Here is a 22,008-nt window from a genome sequence, read left to right as displayed (position 1 = left end):
AACGGTTGGGGAACGCTGGTATAGAGCATATAAATGCTATTCCTAAGCCCACTGCTGGGTGCGACTGGTGATCTCAAAGCCCTCCGTTGGTACAGTTGTACGCCCATGGCTTGCATTTGTCCTCATCCACTCACATTCCATTTCAAGCGCAGGTTTACCATTTCATGCCTTTGTAAAGGCACCCCAGGTGTTTATTCAGGGGTTTGGCAAGAGCCAATGGCGTATTTATGACGTTCTTCTGGGAATATTTATATCTTCTTTATATGTTATACATCACAGAAGGACCTGTAAATATGTGTGTGAATGGGACCATCAACAAAAGGGCCAATGGCGTATTTATGACGTTCTTCTGGGAATATTTATATCTTCTTTATATGTTTATACATCACAGAAGGACCTGTAAATATGTGTGTGAATGGGACCATCAACAAAAGGGTCACAGGTGTGGAAAGGTTTGGCAGTGAAGGAGTTAAAAGGAAGCCAAACCTCACATAGAGTCTCTTGCTCCTTGAGCTTTAATGCTTTTGTTATTCTAACAGCCATAGACTAGTATAAACTAACTTCTGATTGGTTGCTTGTAAATTCCTAGCCTGGGGTTCTGTTCTGCATACCTACAGCCGTCCTACTCTTGCTGAACTACACTTGCTGAACTACACTTGCTGAACTACAACTTTCTTTATTCATACACCTCCATTAATTACTATGCTGATAGCTGAGCTACAAATCCTATGAGCATCTGTCTGCCGTAGGCTCACTGCCATATTGTGGCTTGTTTGTTCTAAAACTGCAGGGCTGCCATTCCTTGAAGGGTCCAGAGCTTATCCTAGAGGGGCTAAGACTGAAAATGGTCAGTGCAGGGGAGAATGTCTGTTTCTTTTTTAAAGGGATTCTGTCGTGATTTTTATTATGTTGTTTTTATTTCTAAATAACACTGTTTACACTGCAAATAATTCACTCTACAATATAACATTTCATTCCTGAACCAGCAAGTGTATTTATTTTCATTTATAATATTGGTGTGTTGGCACCATCTCCAGTTATTTTGCCTGGTCATGTGATTTCAGAAAGAGCCAGCACCTTAGGATGGAACTGCTTTCTGTCAGGCTGTTGTTTCTCCTACTCAATGTAACTAAATGTGTCTCAGTGGGACCTGGATTTTACTATTGAGTGCTGTTCTTAGATCTACCAGGCAGCTGTTATCTTGTGTTAGGGAGCTGCTATCTGGTTAACTTCCCATTGTTCTGTTGTTAGGCTTCTGGGGGGAGGGGTGATATCACTCCAACTTGAAGTACAGCAGTAAAGAGAGACTGAAGTTTATCAGAGCACAAGTCACATGACGGGGGGCAGCTGGGAAACTGACAATATGTCTAGCCCCATGTCAGATTTCAAAATTTTGAAAAATGGATTTCAGTGCAGAATTCTGCTGGAGCAGCACTATTATTAACTGATGCTTTTTTCCCATGACAGTATCCCTTTCAGGTACCCCTATAAGTGATACCTCCTATCAGAGCCACTACAGCGCTGCGAAATATGCGCTATATAAATACATGTTAATAATAATAACCTGACTAATGCCCTCTTATGTCCTTCAGGTGACCGAGGTGACAGACAGCGCCTACGTGGGCTCAGAGAGTGCTTACAGCGAGTGTGAGACATTCACGGATGAGGACACTGGAGTGCTAGCTCCACATGAAGATCCTGAAACAGAGGGAGTTGGAGGGGTATCGAGGTTACCCCCACCTGCAACGTGAGTATTAGTGGGTGAATGACAGCAAGAGACCCCTCTGCAGGGGAGAAACATATCCTTAAGTTGCCTTAACCCAGGGATCCCCAACCTTTAGAATCCATGAGCAACATTCAGAAGTAAAATGAGTTGGGGAGCAACACTAGCATAAAAAATGTTCCTAGATGCCAAATAAGTACTCTGATTGGCCATTTGGTAGCGCCTATGTGGATTGTCAAGCGACATTGAGGCTCTGTTAGGCAAAACACCTGTTTTTATACAACTAAAACTTGCCTCCAAAGCTGGAATTCAAAAATAAGCTCCTGCTTTGAGGCCACTGGGAGCAATATCCAAGGGGTTGGAGAGCAACATGTTGCTCACGAGCTACTGGTTGGGGATCACTGCCTTAACCCCTACCATGGACCACTAATAACGTTACCTTGATGCAGTGAAGCACATTAGCCAGTATATGGCCACCTTTACTTGTGCAGAGGGTCAAAGGTATCACTTGCACTTTAGTAAATATAACCTGGTGCTTAGTGGTGTCACTTGTCACATGACTCATTGAATCTTTGCAATTCTAATATAATATAGTGAATAAATTACGCCCTATTGTAAAATATAGGGATATTATAAGTCACCGAGGAGTTCCATGACTATATAAAAGCACAAGGCCAAAGGCCTCACATTTTCCAACACTGGGTACTTTATTTATTATAATACACAAGTTTGTCATGTGACAAAAATGACATCACTACTCACCGTTTATAACTGATGACATCACTAGTCACCATTTAAAAGGATATAATTTACAAGAGTTTCATGGCTTTTGTGTATTATAAGTAAATAACTTACAATAAATAAACTATAAATAAGAATTCTAATTGTCTTATATCTTACAAAGAGGGCTGCATTATTCTCTATCCTCCCGTGCAGATTAAATCCTTTGTATTGAATTTGCTATGATGCCCTTTTGTATTTGATTTTACTTGCCCTTTAGTGATTTTTAAGGAGAAACATTAGATAGAGACTTAATCTTCCTCTTTGCATCTTGACATTCAGCCTTTCCCTTAGCAGCAGGGAGGGAGCTCATCTCTTCTGTGGGATCTATTGTGATGTGTCTCTTTGCTTCTGAAGCAAGAAAACTCTCTTCCTCCTCTTCTGCCTCAGATCGCAGGGAGTCAAAGCTACTCTCCAATCAGACGCTTTGATTTCCATGGTCAGGGTTTCGCCCCCATCATCTTGAGAGCAGGTGATACCAGGCTCTATTCTCTAGTGCTTACGGCAGGAATTAAATGTCCAGATATCAAGAAATCATCTAACAAATCGGGTTTTGCCGGTTTATCAGCTATTAGAAGCTTTTTGTTTAATGTGTGTCTATTGTAAAGGCATGAATCATACAGGGAAGTCGTGCAGGTGGGGGTTTGAAAGGTTTTTAGTTCGCTAAGAGGAATTAAGAAATATCACTTGTAGGCAATACTTGTTCTCTTCCAGAAGGCCATAGTCTATCTATAACGTGCATGGCTGATTGTGTGCACTGTATCATGGCACCTTAGGTGTCTGCTGCTTTAAAATGTGACTTGGTTCTGTTTAATCTTTACCAGATCAGTTTGTGTTTCCACTGAAACCTGCACCCAGTTAAAGGGGAACTAAAGTGTAAAATAGAATAATAGAAGAAATGCTGTATTTTGTATACTAAACATGAACTCACTGCACCACAAGCCTAATCAAACAAATGATTTATGTTTTCAAAGTTGGCCACAGGGGGTCACCATCTTGTAACTTTGTTAAATATCTTTGCAAGACCAAGACCGTGCACATGCTCAGTGTGGTCTGGGCATCAGTTGGGAGGTTAAGCTTAGGGATCGTCACAAATTATTAAAACAACACAAGTCAAATAATATCTGCCAGAAGCCGATACAGCAAGATTGATTAATAATCAGAATATACAGACTGCATTGGGTCCTGTGTTGTCATGTAATCTCATGTGGATTTTATATTTGTATTGTTTAATACAAACTTTCTCCAACTCTGCAGAACCAGTGGCTGCAGCAAAATAATCCTAATGAGAATCCCATCTGTTTAAATCTGGCTCCATGATCTTTGTCCTTGCAGACGTAGTTGGAAACATTAAAGGGGATGTAAAGGCAAAAATACAAATCTCTACACAGTTGCCGACTGCTCTACAGGGAAACAAAGAAAGCTGCTTGAGTTCTGTACGGCTGGGGAAGTAAGGTGAGGGGTTGCCCCATGCTGTTTGAAAGTATGATCGTTTCCCTGCAGAGCAGTTAGAGACCGTCTGAGGTTTTCTATCTGCAGCTGTCAGAGCAAGTAAATGAAGGGAGAATTTCACTGCATACAGTCAGGTTTCTTATAAAAACGGTACACATTTTTCAATTAAATTATGTTGGAGATAGGTGCTGACGTTCTGCGTGTGACGTCACTTCCGCATTCTTCCTCAGCCCCCTTACCCCTCAACTCCATCACCTGATTTCCTATTGAAATTTTTATATTTCAGTACGAGGAAGCTTATATTAAATTTTCATTTTTGCGATTGTTCCCCTTTAAGGAAGCAGAAGAGACAGGGACTAGTTTACTAACTTGCCAAAGGCAGTAAACCCATAGCAACCAGTAAGACACTTGCTTCCAGTATTCTCCCTGCAGTAGACTGAAGCTAATTGCTGTGTGCTTTGCCCACCGTTAATATCTCCCAGGGTGGAGTTCAAGACATCAGCCCTGAAGTTTCTGACTGCCGAATGGGTTGTCTCCTGCTAATGTTTTTTTCCAGGAGCCCTGAAACGTTGCCATTATGGCCGCTACTGCGTGCATGCAGTTTATGAAGGACAGACTCCTTTATTGTGTTTGGCCAAGGTAGTACCCAGTCAGCACAAACCCTGATAAGGGATTCACTAAGTGCTGAGTGTTGTGTATGAGCAGCTCCAGGGTTATCTTGTCTTGTCAACATGACACAATCCAGAGAACATCTATAGGGCGCGCCAATAAAGGGGCTATTTTTAAAGATAATGTCATTTTTTAGCACCATGTAAAAGCAACACCATATATTTCTTCATTTATCCTATATGTCTCCTTTAAAAATCCCAAAGAAATGAATGGAGAGTGTCGGAATTTCACTCTAGAGGACTGTGGCGACCTCTAACTTGACTCTTTGATAAATGTACCCCTAGATCCCCTTCTATACCTTCTTACGCTTCTGTTTCGCCCCTCACTCACAGGCCCCTTGTTTCTCTTTCCTCAGGCCAGAGGGTTTGGAGCTGTCTCTGTGTGACATTTCGGCTGTCACAGTAACGAGCCAAGAGGAGCAGTTTGAGGATTTTGGGGAAGGAGCTGAACCGGACCTGTTCAGTAATCACTGCGATGAAGAAGAGAATAACTTCACCCCAGCACCTAATGTCACCCAACGGCTTTCACCTAGGTGAGTTTCTATTTGCCCCTCCCATCAGCCTGTGGTGGGTGGAGTCAGTACGGAGCAGTGCGTGTGTTTATGGGTTAATGCTGTGACCAGTAAGAAATCTCTATTAGGGTTCCAGCATTGCCTCTGTGCTATTACCCTATAGCAGGGGTGCCCAAAAGGTAGTACAAAATCACCTTTAGTTGGTGATCAGTAGATCTCAAGACAATTTTAACAAACAGCTTCTGTTAAGGTTACATAACATAAATAGTAAATAGCAATCTAAATTTTCTTATAAATCAATATAATATTTAAGTAATATTTTCCATGGAATAGAATGCTCACATTGATATTATGGATGTAGATCATAATGGGACATCACAAAAAAGTAGACTCCTCATTAGTAAAGAATGAGCACTTCTGCCCTATAGGATTAATGTTTGATACTCGGCAGCTTCATAGCTTAAAGCAGGGATCCCCAACCTTTTGAACCTGTGAGCAACATTCAGAAGTAAAAGGAGTTGAGGAGCAACACTAACATGAAACATGTTCTTGGGGTGCCAAATAAGTGCTGTGATTGGCCATTTAGTAGCCCCTATGTGGATTGTCAACCTACATTGAGACTCTGTTTGGTAGTAAACCTGGTTTTTATACAACCAAAACTTGCCTCCAAGCCTGGAATTCATAAATAAGCTCCTGCTTTGAGGCCACTGAGAGCAACATCCAAGGGAATGGAGAGCAACATGTTGCTCACAAGCTACTGGTTGAGGATCACTGGCTTAAAGGCAAAGTATCACTCCGGTATCTCAGAGATGAGACTTCATGTAAAACCCCGTCACTGTATAACTGTCTGACTTCAATATCTTCTGATGGACCATATTTGCGTCTCCATAGTGGCGCTTCCCTGTCGGAACGACAGCTCCTGGCGCCTCCTTCATGCTCCTCTCTGGGTGGCTTATACTGCAGCCAATGCCACAAACATGTCAACCGCCTGGAAGACCTGTCCACCCGCCTCCGCTACCTGGAAATGGACAGGTGACACTGCATGCCCTTTTTTTCCACTGGGGACGGGGAGAGACATTAAGTACGTGGCAAAGTCATCCAAATTAACCTTCTCATTTGCAAAGCATTCTGGGATCGCACCTTCAGGTCATTATGGTTTGTGATTTTACTGTATTGTGATTCATCAAGTACTATGGCCATGTACAGTCTCTCCCTGTCCCGGCCCTGCATGCTGGGTCACATGTATAATGTACAGTGTGAGTTCTGTTGTGCTTGCTCTTATATATAACAACGCTCTGGTGCCTTGGGTTCTGGTGTGGGGATTTTCAGTCGTGTTGTTCCCCATATATAGGCACTGCTTGGTCTTAAAGGAGAAGTAAAGCCTAACTAAAGAAGTACCTGAAAATGTTCTACATTATGTTTTGGGCTTCTGTACCAGCCCAAGGCAACCACAGCCCTTTAGCAGTAAAGATCTGTGTCTCCAAAGATGCCCCAGTAGCTCCCCATCTTCTTTTCTGCTGATTCACTGCACATGCTCTGTGCTGCTGTCACTTACTGAGCTTAGGGAGCCACTCACAATATACAGTACACATAGAATAGAAATGTCACAATATAAGGCTGATTAGTAATTAATACAGATAATTACTACATGGCAGCACAGAAACCAGTGCAATTAGCATCAGAATTTAATAATCAGCCCTGTAGCATCAGCTTATATTACAGGGGAACCTCATTTTCTGCTGGATAATTAGTGACGAGCCCTAAGCTTAGCTTCTCAACAGCCAATCAGAGCCCACTGAGCATGTGAGTGTCACAGACACTTTCCAAGATGGTGACCCCCTGTGACAAGTTTCAAGTCCTGGATCATTGCTGCTATTGACAAGCTAAAACTTCAGTCTTGTGCAATTAAAGCAAAATATGGCTTTTTTGGCCATATTCATTTTTAGGGTTTAGTTCTCCTTTAAGCTGTCTCACCTGTCATAACTGAGGGGTTTTATGCTGTGCAGTATACTGAAATATAGGTATGGGATCTGGTACTGGAAACCTGTTATCCAAAAAGCTCTGAATTACAAAATTTTATATATATATATATATATATATATATATATATATATATATATATATATATATATATATATATATATATATATATATATATATATATTAAAAGGACTCTGTTTTATCCAAAAAATCCAAATTTTTAAAAATCATTTCCTTTTTCTCTGTAATAATAAAACAGTAGCTTGCACTTGGTCCCAGCTAAGATATAATTAATCCTTATTGGAAGCAAAACCAGCCTATTGGGTTTATTTAATGTTTACATGATTTTCTAGTAGACTTAAGGTGCGAATATGATTTTGTAGTCATTTTCTTATTGATAGACAGGTCCCACCTATCTCTGACAAGTAGTTTACATTATAATTAACATTTTGTGGCAAGGTGCAGCGTCACCACATTTTTTTTTTCTCCCAGAATGCACCATGCTACCCCTAAATTGTGCCTGGCACCTTTAGGTACAACTTGGGATTGCAAAGGTTGATCTGTGTGTGTGATGCTGTGAGGCCTACTGGAGCTCCTCTACCTGTGCTGTTTAGGATTCCCAGAAGACTGTATTTAACACCTGCTCAGGACAGGCATTCAGTATGGGCTCCTGTGCAACTGTCAGCTCTAGTACTACCAGGGGTAGTGGTGCATACAGGAAAGGCAGGCAGCCTCTGGGCATGGACTTGGGCATCTCCTGGAACACTCTAACTTGTGCATCATTTAGAACATACATGGTGTGGAGTTCCAGGAGACAAAAGGCATAAGGAGCCCTTTCAAAAAAGGGGATCAGCTCCTAGGGCAATGGAGAGACCAGAAACAAAATTCAGTGTAGTGTGTTCAAACGGAACTCTTTTTATTTGTGATTCCTCAATAACACCTTCCTCCTCCCTTGAGTGTCACACCACTGGTTAATTAAAGCAGCCTTCGCCCGTTTGGCAGAAATGCCTACTTACAAGAACACAAATGGGGTTAACGCATGTAGTATTTCACAAGTGTGGATTCTCCTCGTGGTATACCTTTAAGCTCCAAAGAGGAAACATAGAAATCCCACAGCGTAAAACTCATTTATTTATAAAAATATTTAAAAGGTTTGTTTTGCACTCACATTTGTTTTGAATTCCGTCACATAGAATAAAAAGTCTTTATGGAGCTGAACAGCTTTTTTGTGAACAGCTGGGAGACTGTGAAAGGATCGGAAGGAATAGTTAGCACTAAAGGACAAACTAACTTTTCTTTTTCCCTCTTTTTACGAAGGAGCCCTTTACTTATGTCTGCTGATGGTCTGCCAGTGCTGTACTCAAAGGGAATCTAATTGAAAATGTAATGTAAGCTTCAGGATACAGAAATAAGAAACTTTCTCAAAACACTTCTGTACTGTTTCAATCAAGTTTATCGTCACTATTCCTCTCTCAGCATCTGTTTCTCTTTATTCTCTCTTCATTCAGCAGTTGGGTGTCAGATGAATGATCCAATATATCTTATAGGAGGGCTCCTTTTTCCTAGAAGATATATTACAGCTCACCAGACATGTCTCTCTACATGCAGGATTTGTACAAAAGGCAGTTATTTTGTTAGATTTTGTTTGTACTGGAATCAGTAATTTGAGTGAGCTCTAATACATCTGCTAGGAAAGGAAGCCCCTCTATAAGATATATTGGATCATTCATCTGACACCCAACTGCTGCATGAAGACTGAATGAAGAGAAACAGATGCTGAGAGAGGAATACTCAATATAAACTTGATTATTTCAGAAACCATGAAGAATATTTAATTGATTGTATTTAGAACGTTTCTTATTTCAGTATAAGGAAGCTTATATTAAATTGTAATTTTTTAAATAGTTCCCCTTTAAAGAGCTAGACACAACTCTTTTGGGATTGAGTGCTACTGGTTCTCTAGCTCTCTTGCAGTTGACGCTAACCCTGGATAAATGAGGCCCTGTATCTTCCCATAGATATATGTGTCCATTCCCCACTCCTAGAATATAATACAGCCTTAGTGCAGGATCACCCCATTCTTTTTCCATTTAGCTTTTTTTGTCATATTCTGCCGTTTGTGAGGGCAGTGGAAATATTATTTGGCAAAAGATGGCCGGTGACAGGTTTATTGCAATATTTTGTTCAGTTTTGAGATCCATGGACTGTACCAGAGAGCATGGGGGGGGGTGCTATAATATTGGCTTCACTTGTTTCCTGTCTTGTTCCTGGGGAAGGAAGCATCCATGCATCCCCAGTTTATCTACTTGTCATTATTAAACCTACGCAGATCAGCCGCTACCTTCATTAGAGTCAGGGTTACACTTTAGGGCTTATGATATTTCCCCTTTACTGACTGCCTGCCTGTGCTTTCACTATTCTCGTCTGATGAGGTGGAGGGCTCACTAACCCCTGTGCTTCTGGGTGATGCAGTTTCATAAATCCGGACTGTTGTTGTGCTAACGTCTTTGTAGCCGGTGCCGTCAGCTTGAGGCAGATGGGAGATGTAGTTCAGCAACAGGCAGCAGAAGCTAAATATTTGTAGTCTTACATCTCCCACTGCCACATCCTGAATCTGTATTCATTCACTCCCCCTACTGCTACTTTCACTTATTCACTTGCTTATATGTCTTTTCCCCAGCCCAGACAAAAGGCCTTCGAGCAGAAAAGAAGCTCGGTGAGTATTTCCTGCATGTTTTATATAAACAGACTAATTCTCTGGCCATCAGAAAGCTCTACAGCCCTGGACGATTAAGTGGAGCTCTCTGGTTGGGCAGGTCTTCGTTCTGCAGTATTTGAGGAGTTAATGGTCGTTTTTTTTTGTGGTTTTTTAGGAGGTTACAACACAACAATTTCCTAGAGGAGGACTCTGCCGAGCAGCAGTTTTCCGACATGGCTTGTGATGAGACAGATCTCACAGACAAGGTATCTGGGGAAGGCAATAGCCCTTAAATATTAAAGGGGAGCTGCACCAAAATAGATGTCTTTCTAAGAAACTGTCCAATATACATTCATTACATCTTTTCAATTGTTGTTAAGGTATTTGTAAATGCAATCGCAACTGAAAGCTGCATCTGGATGGCTGTGTGTATATTCTCTGCACTGCTGGTTCTGACTCCTATAGTACCCTAAACACAGAAAGCGACAGAAACTGTTTTCAATAGCAATTACATTTACACGTAACCCGTAATGTGCATTAGAATAACAATCTTTCATTATGGAGCTCCGCTCTAGTGACTGGTTTAAGGATTTGTGGAAATGGTTAAATATGGATTTGGCGCACTCGGATCTCTTATGGGTGGTATCATTTTTCCATTGAATAGACAAAATTGCTTTGTCCGTCTGCAGCTTTTAATGCGGTTAAAAAAAATCTGCCCGCTCACATATATCTGACTAATCCTGTACCAGCCACAAGACTTTGGAATGTGAAATATGTGCTTGCCAAGAAACTCCATTGGTTGGGCCCCTGAGCTGGAGAGATGTGGGGAACGTCCCGGCCCCACTTGTGCCGCAGGTGAATCTACAGAACAGAAGTCCCAGGAGTTATAGAATAAGGGGTACAATAAACCTATGTATGAAGTAAAGTGCAGAGAAAGTCATTGGACCGAGTATCTGCAAGCTGGAGAGGGTGCAAGCAGAAGACTTTATAGTACAGTTGTCCCCTTTTATCAAAACCTCAACTTACGTCTTGTATTCCCTTTACAGGTTCTGTTTTTGGAGCAGCGAATCAGCGAGCTTGAGCGAGACGCAGCCACCACCAGCGAACAGCAGAATCGACTTCGACAAGAGAACCTCCAGTTGTTACACAGGTAATTGATGGAGATCTGTAGCCATGTGGTTGTTGAGGTGGCCATACATGGTAAGATCTGTAGACCTGGGGCTTTGTGATTAGCTTGGTCACCACAACTGATCAGATTTTCAATCCTGCCCAATGGATATCTATTAGATCATGGGTTTCAATCCCTGAGATTGGTTGGGCACTACACAAGGTGTAATGGTTTTCACTTGCTCGCTGTTGAACTGACTTACCATATTGTAACCTTATGCTCAAGTTGTGGGTGTAGCACGATGTGTGTTCTGATCAATTTATTAAAGGGATACTGTCAAAAAACATCAATTAATAGTGTTGCTTCAGCAGAATTCTGCACTGAAATCCATTTCTCTAAAGAGCAAACAATATTTTTCTGTCAGTTTCATAGCTGCTTTGAGTCATGTGACTTGTGCTCTGATAAACTTCAGTCACTCTTTACTGCTGTATTCTTCCCCCCCTTCCCAGCCACCTAACAACAGAACAATGGGAAGGTAACGAGATAGCAGCTCAAGATAACAGCTGCCTGGACGATCTAAGAACAACACTCAATAGTAAAATCCAGGTCCCGCTGCGACACATTCATTTACATTGAGTAGGAGAAACAACAGCCTGCCAGAAAGCAGTTCCATCCTAAAGTGCTGGCTCTTTCTGAAAGCGCATGACCAGGCAAAATTTCCTGAGATGCACCTACACACCAATATTACAGATAAAAAAAATACACTTGCTGGATCAGGAATTAGATTTTATATTGTAGAGTGAATTATTTGGAGTGTAATTTAGAAATAAAAACGACATCATAAAATTATGACAGAATCCCTTTAATGAGTACACTTTATAAAATCTGTGCAGACAAATGCTTCTTGGTGGGTGTCTCTGCACTAGGGATGCACCGTATCAACTATTTTGGATTCGGCCGAATCCTACGTGAAAGATTCGGCTGAATACTGAACCGAATCCGAACCCTAATGTGCATATGCAAATTAGGGGTGGGAAGGGGGATATATATTTTTTTACTTCCTTGTTTTCTGATAAGTCACATGATTTCCCTCCCCACCCCTAATTTTGCATATGCAAATCCTGGATTCGGTGCATCCCTACTCTGCACAGGGGCTGCAACTGAGCATAGAGGGAGCACTTACTGGGTATCAATGATGTACCCTAACAACAAGCCATTGGTTAGTTTTGATGGTGCACCTGTTGTTGAGGGGAAATATCTGATTAGTTGCCGTTCTATAGAAAAATTAACTCAAGCCCCCTGCCTTGTAGGGCGAATGCTCTAGAGGAGCAGCTTAAAGATCAGGAGCTGCAATCTGACGAGGTACAAAGCGAAGAAATCCGAAAACACCGAGACGAGCTCCGCAAAATGGAGCGAGATAACGGCTACCAGCTCAGCAGCCTTAAAGCCAGGTACGACATAGGTACCAGCGTCCCACAGGAGCTGCATCTGAGATCCCTAGTCTAGAACCTCAAGTAACATAGTAGTTTAGGTTGAAAAAAGACACAAGCCCATCAAGTCTGTGTTTTTTGCAGAGTGCAAGAACTGGAGAATGAGAATTCAGAGCTGCACTCTCAGGTACCAGATATAAAGGCAACAGTCCAACGACTGGAAGAGGTATGCAAGTCTGTTCTTTCCTTCTCTAATTCATTCCCCCCTGCCATCGCTTTGCTGTGTATAACAAGAAGCACCCCTGCGCTGATTTCTTTTGGCTTTGCCCATAGGAGAAGCAGAAGCTGCAGGATGAGGTTGAAGTCCTACAGGGCCAGGTGAAGGAGCAGTGTGAAATGAACCAGAAACTGAGCGGACAGCTGAGCAAGGAAAAGCATAATCAGCAGTCTCATATGGAGAGGTGCCAAGAGGTGAGCAGGGGGGCTTGTTTGACTCCAGCACAGTATAATTAGCGTTCAATAGCTTCTTTGGGATTTGCTCCTGACTAATGAAAAGTCAGCATTTATTAAGAAGCAGAATATTTTACATTGCTGTATTACTACATTACTGGCCATGTCAGCTGAGCCAAAAAACTGACCTTTCCGCTCTGCTCAATATCTGACAGATCTTCACTAGATTTGTAGTAACAGTTGGAAACACTCACAAACGCAGCATAACTGCAATTAGGCTTTTTATTCCATTACCACACAACATGTTTCGGGCACCTGGCCCTTTCTCAAGTGTGAGATCTTCACTAGACCCCCCTCCCCTTATGATCCTCTGTTTGGGCAAAGGGTCATTTTGGTTGTCAAACTGCGTAGGAATCAGTATAGTGGGGTAAACACTGCACGTTCTCACTACCCCAATTATGGTAAAAACAAGGCCTTACTTTTCCAGATAAGTGTGTTTCTTCCTAGTCGTCTTGTTATCTGTTCCTCGCAAACTGCCGGTAATTTTAGCAAAGTGAAATAAAAAAATACTTTACTGTCTTTGACAAGCAACATTTTTTGGCATCATTTTTTAGCGTACTGCAGTGCTGTGTGCCAATCAGCAGTTAGCTTTCATCTGTCAGTGCAGCTAGAATAATGTAAGCAGGTGTCTGACTGGCTGCAGCAGTGGGGCAGTTTCATTTCTATCTTAGTTAAACAACCTCTTAAGGTGGCCATAGACGAAAAGATCCGCTCGTTTGGCGACATCGCCAAACGAGCCGATCGTTCCCCGATATGCCACTAACAGGCATGGCTATATAGGGGGTAATCTGAACGTTCTGCCCTATGGCCGAACGATCAGATTACGATGAGAGCGCAATGGGCTCCCGCGGGATCGGTCGGAACAAAATCAAACCTGACCAAACGACCGATCTCCGCCTGGACGGAAAATGTTGGGACTCTCCACACATGGTCTGAAAATCGTATGAATCCTCGATTTGTACGATAGGATCTTTAAAAGGGTTGTTCACCTCAGTGTCGGACTGGGGGTCCTGGGCCCACTGGGACTGCTGCCTCAGGGGCCCCCACACAGTGTCGGACTGGGACACCAGGGGCCCACCCAAAAACCTTAGACCAGGGGCCCACTCTCAGTACTATTTTTCTTCCTCTCCTCACTCAATCTCTATTCTCCTAGTCTCTTTTCTTTACATACTATAATCTATTAATCTATCTATTTAGCTGCTGCTTCTTCTTCTCATTAAAATTGATAATGACCATGAAATAGGCCAAATTTTTAGAAGCATGAGGGCCCACTGACACCTGGGCCCACCGGGAGTTTTCCTGGTATCCCGATGGGCCAGTCCGACACTGGTTCACCTTCACACAACTAGTTGTTTTCAGATAGATCAGCAAAAATAATGACTTTTTCCAATTTCTTTCTATTTTGTATGTTTTTTTTAATATTGAAGTGTAAAGTGTCATTTTTCACTTACTAAAGCAGCTCTGGGAGGGGGGGGGGTCGACAACCCTGTAAACTGTTCTAAACTGATACATTTAGTTGATACATTTCTTATCTTTGTCCCTGCTGAGTAGAATCTCTGGGTTTCATTACAGGCAGCTGTTAGAATTGATGCAATAGTTGCTAATATTCCAGAGATGCTGCTGAGAAACGGATCAACTAAATGTTGCAAAATTGTAACAGTTCAGCGTCTGCGCCTGAATTACTGAGCTGCCAGACTCAAACACCACAGACAGGGACATTCAACTTTAAACTTCGATTTTGGAAAACCAGTAAAAAAAATAAAATTATGGAAAGTAATTGAAAAAAGTCTTTATTTCTGGAGAACAATCTGAAAACAACTGAACTGAAAAAAGTGTTTGGAAGGTGAACAACCCCGCTAGGTACCTTATTAAAATAACTGCCATAAGCCATCTTTATTTCCTAATGAATGCCAGAGTTGCATGTGTATAAATGGAGCACAACTTATTTCTTCATTATTCTAGCGCACAGTTCTGTGTATTGCCTGGGAGTCTGCTGCCCCCTTGCTTCTTTCACAAGTAGTGCAGCCTGTCATACTTATTGTATTATGGGGGTGCTAGTGGAAAGGCTGTTCTGTGGCTGATACAGAGGTGTTCAAGGGTTTGACACCCGCACCTCCGGCCTTCTACCTTGGAATTATTGAGCTTTGACTCTTTTTGGGTTTGTGAGCATAGTAGCCCAAAACATAATGTACAAAATTTCTAGCTACTTCTTAAGTTACGCTTTAGTTTAACAGTGTGTTACCATGAACACATCCCTGGTTGGGACCTGTGTTACCACTACACTATGACTGAATTCCCATAATACATTGGCGGAACTACTGGGGGAGCGAGCGGGCCAGGGCCCGCACCCCCTCAGGGCCCCCCGGCAGTCCGTTCCGCCGCTGAAAATGTAGCCGTACGGAGGGGGGCGGGGCCCGGCTGCGCATAACGCACCAGGGCCCGTCCCCCTCTAGGATCGCAACTGCCATAATATTAGGGTACCCAGTATAGAGACCTGTCCCTGCAACCTAGAGGCCTTATGCTAGCATTTCAAGTACACAATGATACATGTATTCTACAGATATAGCCCCTGCCCAGAGCCTGGCCACCCCAAAACATATTCTTGTGTCCATGCCTGGTTGGCGGAATACGTCCCGCTGCGACACATTCAGTTTCATTGAGTAGGAGAAACAACAGCCTGCCAGAAAGCAGTTCCGTCCTAAAGTGCTGGCTCTTTCTGAAAGCACATGACCAGGCAAAATGACCTGAGATGCACCTACACACCAATATTACAACTAAAAAAATACACTTGCTGGTTCAGGAATGACCTTTTATATTGTAGAGTGAATTATTTGCAGTGTAATTTAGAAATAAACACTACATCATAAAAATGATGACAGAATCCCTTTAAGGTAATGCAATTCCCTTGTGTAATGATGCTTTGCAGGCGAGGCTATCACCAGGCTTTGTAGTTCTTGGGTAACTACATCCTCCTTTACCCTTTTTAAATCTGGCGGCTGATTGGGTGTCTTGGGAGATTGTTGTTCTAGGTTGGCTGATTACCCTTGTGTGTGGGGGTATTTCTCACATGACCATATCATTGTATTTTAGGTGATTGAGGAGCTTCGGCGAGAACTGGAGCAAATGCAGCTGGTGCGTCTGGATATGGAGCACAGACTGGGGTTGGGCAACAGCGCCGCCCTGCAGGAATACAACAGCCGAACACGGGAGGCGGAGCTAGAGCATGAAGTGCGGAGGCTTAAGCAGGTATTGCACCCTATTAAGGTTATAAAGTTCTGGAGGAGCACAGTGGGTGATGCTTATGTTACTCTGAGGGGAATGTTGCTTTCAGGGAGCTGAAGGTTAAGAAGTTTGTTCTTGCCTGAGACTGTTTGCTTCCCACGGCATTTGCACATCTTCTCATCTTTTCTCTGTGTCTAAAGTGGGCCATGGGGAATTGGCGAGATTCGCAGCTCCTTGCACGCTTTTTTCTTTCTCACGACTTTTATTCCGCAGGAGCAACGAGCCCTGAAGGAACAAAACGAAGAGCTTAATGGACAGATCATAAACCTCAGCATCCAAGGAGCCAAAAACCTATTCTCCACAACGTTCTCAGACTCATTAGCAGCTGAAATTAGCAATGTCTCCAGGGACGAGGTAAGGAGAAGGATCGGCTGGAGTTGGTTGGTTATAGAACACAAGGGGACTCTTTGTTGGGAGGTGGGGATTCCTTGTGGTTCAGGGAGTATCAATATGGGGCATTAAAGAGAGACACTATTCCTGCAGGGGAATACCTATACGTGTTTGCATTTTTTGTTGTATGTACAAGAATTGTATAGTTCTTACCCCCCACCAAAATCCTCCCTAAACTTGCAGGCATTGCCCCTCTCCACAATGTGCTTTAATGTAACAAAAAAAAACCTTTAAAAAATACTGACCCTTAAATGCAGAGAAACGCAGCAGAGCCATCTTCCATCTTTTCATTTAGTCTTTGGGTCTCTTTGCCGACATAAAGCCTGGGGCGCATGCGCAGTTGGGACAAGCCAGGAATCCACTTCAACTGAGCATGTGCAAATTGGACTCGAAGACTACAGTATATGAAGAGCCAGGAAAGATGGCGACCGGGAGCTCTGCTGCACTTCTCTGCATCTAAGGGTCAGAACTTTTAAAAAAAGGTTTTTTTTACACTAAAGTACATTTAGGGGGCTTTTGGTAGTGGGGGGTTTAGTTCTCCTTTAAAGGGGAACCACTGCCAACTATCTAAATAGTATTTCTGTCCCACGTGAAAGGTGCTAGGTCTGTGTAATATAAATCTTACCACCCAGCTATGTCTGTGTTCTCATTTCAGATGAGTTCTGGTGGCCTTGGGGTAGTAAAAAAAAAATCCCCAAATCATAAGGTGTTGCATTAAAGGGCATGTAAAGGCAAAAAACATAAAATTCAGTGAAAAATGGAAAGAGGATCGCACAGACACCAAATGTGTTGCAGGTGGGGAACTTCCCCTATTTCGGGAACGAAGGGAGGGTTAATCCCCCCCCGAAACGTTGATGCACAGGTGGTCACAATAAAAAATAGGGGAAGTTCCCCACCTGCAACACATTTGGTGTCTGTGCGATTCTCTTTCCATTTTTCACTGAATGTTATGACGTGTGCTGACCGTCTTGAGAATTCTGCACCACCTAAGCAGGAACATCAAAGGAAAGGTGAGAGGTGCGGCTATTTGCACATACAAAAAACATAAAATCCCATTTTTACTTTAATGAAAAAGAAAACTATCTCCAATATACTTTAATTAAAAAATATGTACCGTTTTTATAACAAACCTGACTGTATGCAGTGAAATTCTCCCTTCATTTTCTGCTGTGGTTAGGAATTGTCAGACAGTCCCTAACTTCTCTGCAGGGAAACAATCATACTTATGAACAGCAGGGGGAGCCCCCGCCTTACTTCCCAGCCATGCAGAACTCAAGCAGCTTTGTTTGTTTCTCTGTAGAGCAGTCGGCGACTGTGTAGAGATTGGTATTGGATTTTATTTTTACCTTTACATCCCCTTTACTGTTTCCAACTCCAGCTGCAGGGACAAAGATCATTGAGAGAGATTTAAACAGATAAACTGGGATTCTATTTGGAGGATTATTTTGCTGCAGCCACTGGTTCTACAAAGTTGGAGAAAGTTTGTATTAAACAATACAAAAACTATAAAATCCACATTAGATTACATAAACCACAGGACCCAGTTCAGTCTGCATATTCTGATTATTAATCAGTCTCTAGCCTTATTCTATTTTAGACTTTACTTCCCCTTTAAAAACTTGTTTTTCAAGATTTAGTTCTCCTTTAAAGTTTACATTCATGGTGCTTCTCCTTTAGAAGCAGTTGGTAAAAGGAAGGGCAGGTTGTGGTGCTAAGGATTTCTACACTTTGCGCTAGGGATGCACCAAATCCACTATTTTGGATTCGGCCGAATACTGAACCGAATCCTAAATTGCATATGCAAATTAGGGGTGGGAAGGGGAAAACATTTTTTACTTCCTTGTTTTGTAACAAAAAGTCACAGAATTTCCCTCCCTGCCCCTAATTTGCATATGCACATTAGGATTCGGTTCGGCCGGGCAGAAGGATTTGGCCGAATCAGAATACTGCTGAAAAAGACTGAATCCTGGATTCGGCGTATCCCTACTTTGCTCACCCTGTCTCTTTTTTTGTAGCTTATGGAAGCAATTCAGAAGCAGGAAGAGATCAACCTTCGCCTGCAGGACTACATCGACCGCATCATTGTAGCTATCATGGAGACCAACCCAGCCATCTTGGAAGTGAAGTAAGGGCAAGTAGCACAGGGAGACACAAGTAGCGTATGGTGCATAGAGAAACAGAGAGTGCAAGGAACCATAGATCAGGAAGCCACACGTAGGACAGGGACACAATGAAATGTCAGAGAGCACAATAAGAATCATTGAGAGTGGGGAGCACAAGAAGACATGGGCTAGACTCACAGATCAAGGAGCGCAGGCAGCACAACCAGGTCCTGAAGAACTGACATTTCTTTGTATTGCAAAGTTCGATTGTGAGATTCATCAAAAGAAATTGTAACTTTTAAATTAGTAAAAGTAAATAAACATTTACTTGGACATGAGACACAAAAAACCTAATGCGTTTTGTGCCTGCTGGGGCACTTACTCAAATTTTTAGTAATTTAGTAGTTACAATTTCTTTTGAAGAATCTCACAATCGAGCTTTGTTGTATATTCCAGTGCACGTGGACTGGAGTGAACGAGTTCTTCTCTTTTTTCACTCGTTTTTGTTATTGCATTTTTACATATACTTGTTTTGGCAATAGCATATTTGCACCATTCCTTTACATCTTTCTTTGTATTGCAGAATACATTAGCATCATCAGCTCTGTTGTTATAGAGCAGGAACGATCCTGCCCATGATCCCTAAACCAGAGGAGGCAGGTCCGGAGCCCTGGACAAATGCCGACCCCAGCTCCAAAGCTTTGACATGGCAGGCTCTGGTTGAGAGAAGATGTTTGACCTTCTTGTCATGCTTCCAAGACTTTCAGTTGTATGAAAATTGCACATGCAGAACCTGCAACTCACTGCTCTTCACGGTGGATGAGACGAAAACCTCAAGTGTTGTCTCAAAGCCTAAGCCTTGGCTCCAGAACTCACTGAGACCCATTGTGCCATCGCTATTGTATGCACTACCCACGGAGCAGCACACATGAGTAGTACTATGCACAATGCAAGCGGGAATCCTGCACACAGAAGAGAGTTTACATATCAGTAGTACTATATCCCATGAGCAGGCAGGTAATAAGTACTGTACCGTGGTATTACAGCTGTGCACATATAACATGACTTCTAAACACTACTGGGGTGATGTAATAATCTGCTCCAGGTCTGGTAACCCTTAGCAGCCAATCAGGCTTTCAAATAGGTGAGCTACTTGATTGGTTGTTCTGGTTTGTACGCCTGGTGGAAGCGACTTCTGTTACATCACCCCATCTTTGACCAGGGGAACTGGCAGTTTATAGCTGACGTATCATTGCTGCTTTAAGGACTCTGGTAGCAGTACTTAATATAGAGAAATTGCTGTATTCCATAGAGCAAATGCACACAGGGGGTGCACACGGTGAGACACTGTATCAGTGCCTAGCATAGCTTCCAGCAACCTCCCACAGCACATTCCTCTTGTCTCTGTTGTACCCTGCACTTTCTTGTAATGACTAGTATTTTGTCCACCATCTCCAAGCTTAAACTGATCAGCAGAGGCATCTGCTCGTGAAGGATTCACTGTATATACAAAGTGCAGAATACATCTATATTTATATCTCTCCCATAAACAACACGCAGCGGCAGTTTCAGCACGATATATATATATCTATATATGTTGCACACACTGATGAGATTGGCCAATTCAGAAAAGTGCCTTGTAATTGGCCAATCGCGACCCATTTGTTGTTAGCCATATCAATAGTGTTATTAAGAAATAATATATGACTATACATATATTTAATATTTGTATGTGATATTTATAAAGGCTACAGAACAAGGTTTGTAGCCTGATTGGCCCGTATTTACTTGCCTACCTAACCAAGGAGACTACTAGGCCTACCTAACCTAGAAGCTGATTGGCTTTCCGGTGCGTTGGGAATGAAAAAAGCCAGGATTTTATCAGTCAAAGTTACACCCAAAGAATGGAAGTTGGGCCACAACCTTGTTTTAAATGATTATTTTTTAGTTTATACTTGTGAGCAAATACAGTAAAAGTCTACACCCCTTTTTAAGCTGCCTAGCTGAGATGTTGGGAGTTCCAGAACCGAACATTAGACTGATGCTCTAGAACCGGCCCCTCCTTGCTCTAAGGCTATAAGTTATGGTCTATGCAGGGATAGTGTATGTGCCCGTCCCAAAGGCTTGAACTCTTTGGTGCTGCATCTGATGCCTCATAAAGCCTGTGCTGGCACTGAGAGGGTTAAAATGAGTTTAACCTGCTGGAGTCTTGTCTATCTGTTCCTTCATTCCCTTTCTTTGTCTCTTTTTATACGCAGACTAATTCTGATTTTTAGAGGCTTTTCCAGAATGTTTCTACACATATATGTATATAAGTACATAGCAGATAATATATATATATATATATATATATATATAAGTATTGGCAGATCTGTAAATATACAGGGTATGAATGAAGGACAGGGCCAGGTCCTCCTGAAAAATATACTCCTATGGTGTAAAGGGATTTATTGTGTAAAATAGTCTCGGCTTTATCTAGAGCGGTGTGTGTGTGGCCCAAAGCGGCCACCGTAAGTCTTCTGTGGCGTTAGTGCGCAGGGCAGACGGGTCCTATAGTGGACATTGTGTAGGTGCTTTCAGATCACAGAACTAAGACATCAACATTAACGTGCGGTAGAACCACTTCTGGTAGTTTCGTCTTTATCTGAATCGTGACAATAGCCATAAGGACTTTGTATTGGAAACATAGAGTATAATACACCACTTGGCAGTTTAGTTACGATTGGCAGTTTAGTTACGATTGCAGTTCTATTGCAACCAATGAAGAATCTGTGAGCACTGGTCCAACTACAGTACTTAACTTCCTTGATTGGCTAAGTGGTTTAAAGGAGAACTAAACATCAACAAAAGAATCACGTTAGAAATCCAGCGCGTTTTGGACTACTGTACTAGCCCAAGGCCACCACAACCCTTTAGCATTGCCTTCAAAGATACCCTCAAAAATCCCCATCTTCTTTACTGGCCATTCGTAGCACATGCTCTGGGCTGCTGAGTTTGTACCCAATCATAATATACAGTACAGGTAAGGGATCTGTTATCAGGAAACCCATTATCCAGAAAGGTCTGAATTACAGAAAGGCCATCTCCCATAGATTCCATTTTATCAAAATAATCCAGATTTTTTTAAATAATAAACAATAATAAATTTCCTTTTTCTCTGTAATAATAAAACAGTAGCTTGTACTTGATCCCAATTAAGATATAATTAATTCTTAAACAAAACCAGCTAATTGGGTTTATTTAATGTTTACATGATTTTCTAGAAGACAAAAGGTATGAAGATCAGAATTACAGAAAGATCTCTCATCCGGAAAATCCAAGGTCCCAAGCATTCATTATAACAGGACCTATACCTACATATATATATATATAT

At 42.1% G+C, this 22,008-nt stretch overlaps 1 protein-coding gene across 2 annotated transcripts in view; it reads left to right on the top strand.

The window, feature by feature from the left end:
* The window catches only part of rab11fip3.S (RAB11 family interacting protein 3 (class II) S homeolog), a 68,485-nt gene extending 46,757 nt beyond the window's left edge, over window positions 1–21,728 (top strand). The window contains exons 4-16 of one of the 2 annotated variants that reach the window (XM_018239231.2): window positions 1,593–1,747; window positions 4,980–5,156; window positions 6,027–6,167; window positions 9,796–9,831; window positions 9,989–10,079; window positions 10,860–10,963; window positions 12,232–12,372; window positions 12,496–12,577; window positions 12,685–12,822; window positions 15,952–16,107; window positions 16,357–16,497; window positions 18,549–18,658; window positions 19,219–21,728. In XM_018239231.2, coding sequence (XP_018094720.1) covers window positions 1,593–1,747; window positions 4,980–5,156; window positions 6,027–6,167; window positions 9,796–9,831; window positions 9,989–10,079; window positions 10,860–10,963; window positions 12,232–12,372; window positions 12,496–12,577; window positions 12,685–12,822; window positions 15,952–16,107; window positions 16,357–16,497; window positions 18,549–18,658; window positions 19,219–19,228 — 1,482 coding nt within the window. In that variant the 3' untranslated portion in view covers window positions 19,229–21,728. The remainder of the gene's footprint in view (window positions 1–1,592; window positions 1,748–4,979; window positions 5,157–6,026; window positions 6,168–9,795; window positions 9,832–9,988; window positions 10,080–10,859; window positions 10,964–12,231; window positions 12,373–12,495; window positions 12,578–12,684; window positions 12,823–15,951; window positions 16,108–16,356; window positions 16,498–18,548; window positions 18,659–19,218) is intronic. The other variant, XM_018239233.2, reaches the window with a different exon arrangement.
* The last annotated feature ends 280 nt before the right edge of the window (window positions 21,729–22,008 follow it).

This window comes from Xenopus laevis, chromosome 9_10S (genome assembly GCF_017654675.1).
Source record: "Xenopus laevis strain J_2021 chromosome 9_10S, Xenopus_laevis_v10.1, whole genome shotgun sequence".
NCBI classification, from domain to species: domain Eukaryota; kingdom Metazoa; phylum Chordata; class Amphibia; order Anura; family Pipidae; genus Xenopus; species Xenopus laevis.
This window is presented reverse-complemented; position numbering and strand designations above follow the sequence as displayed.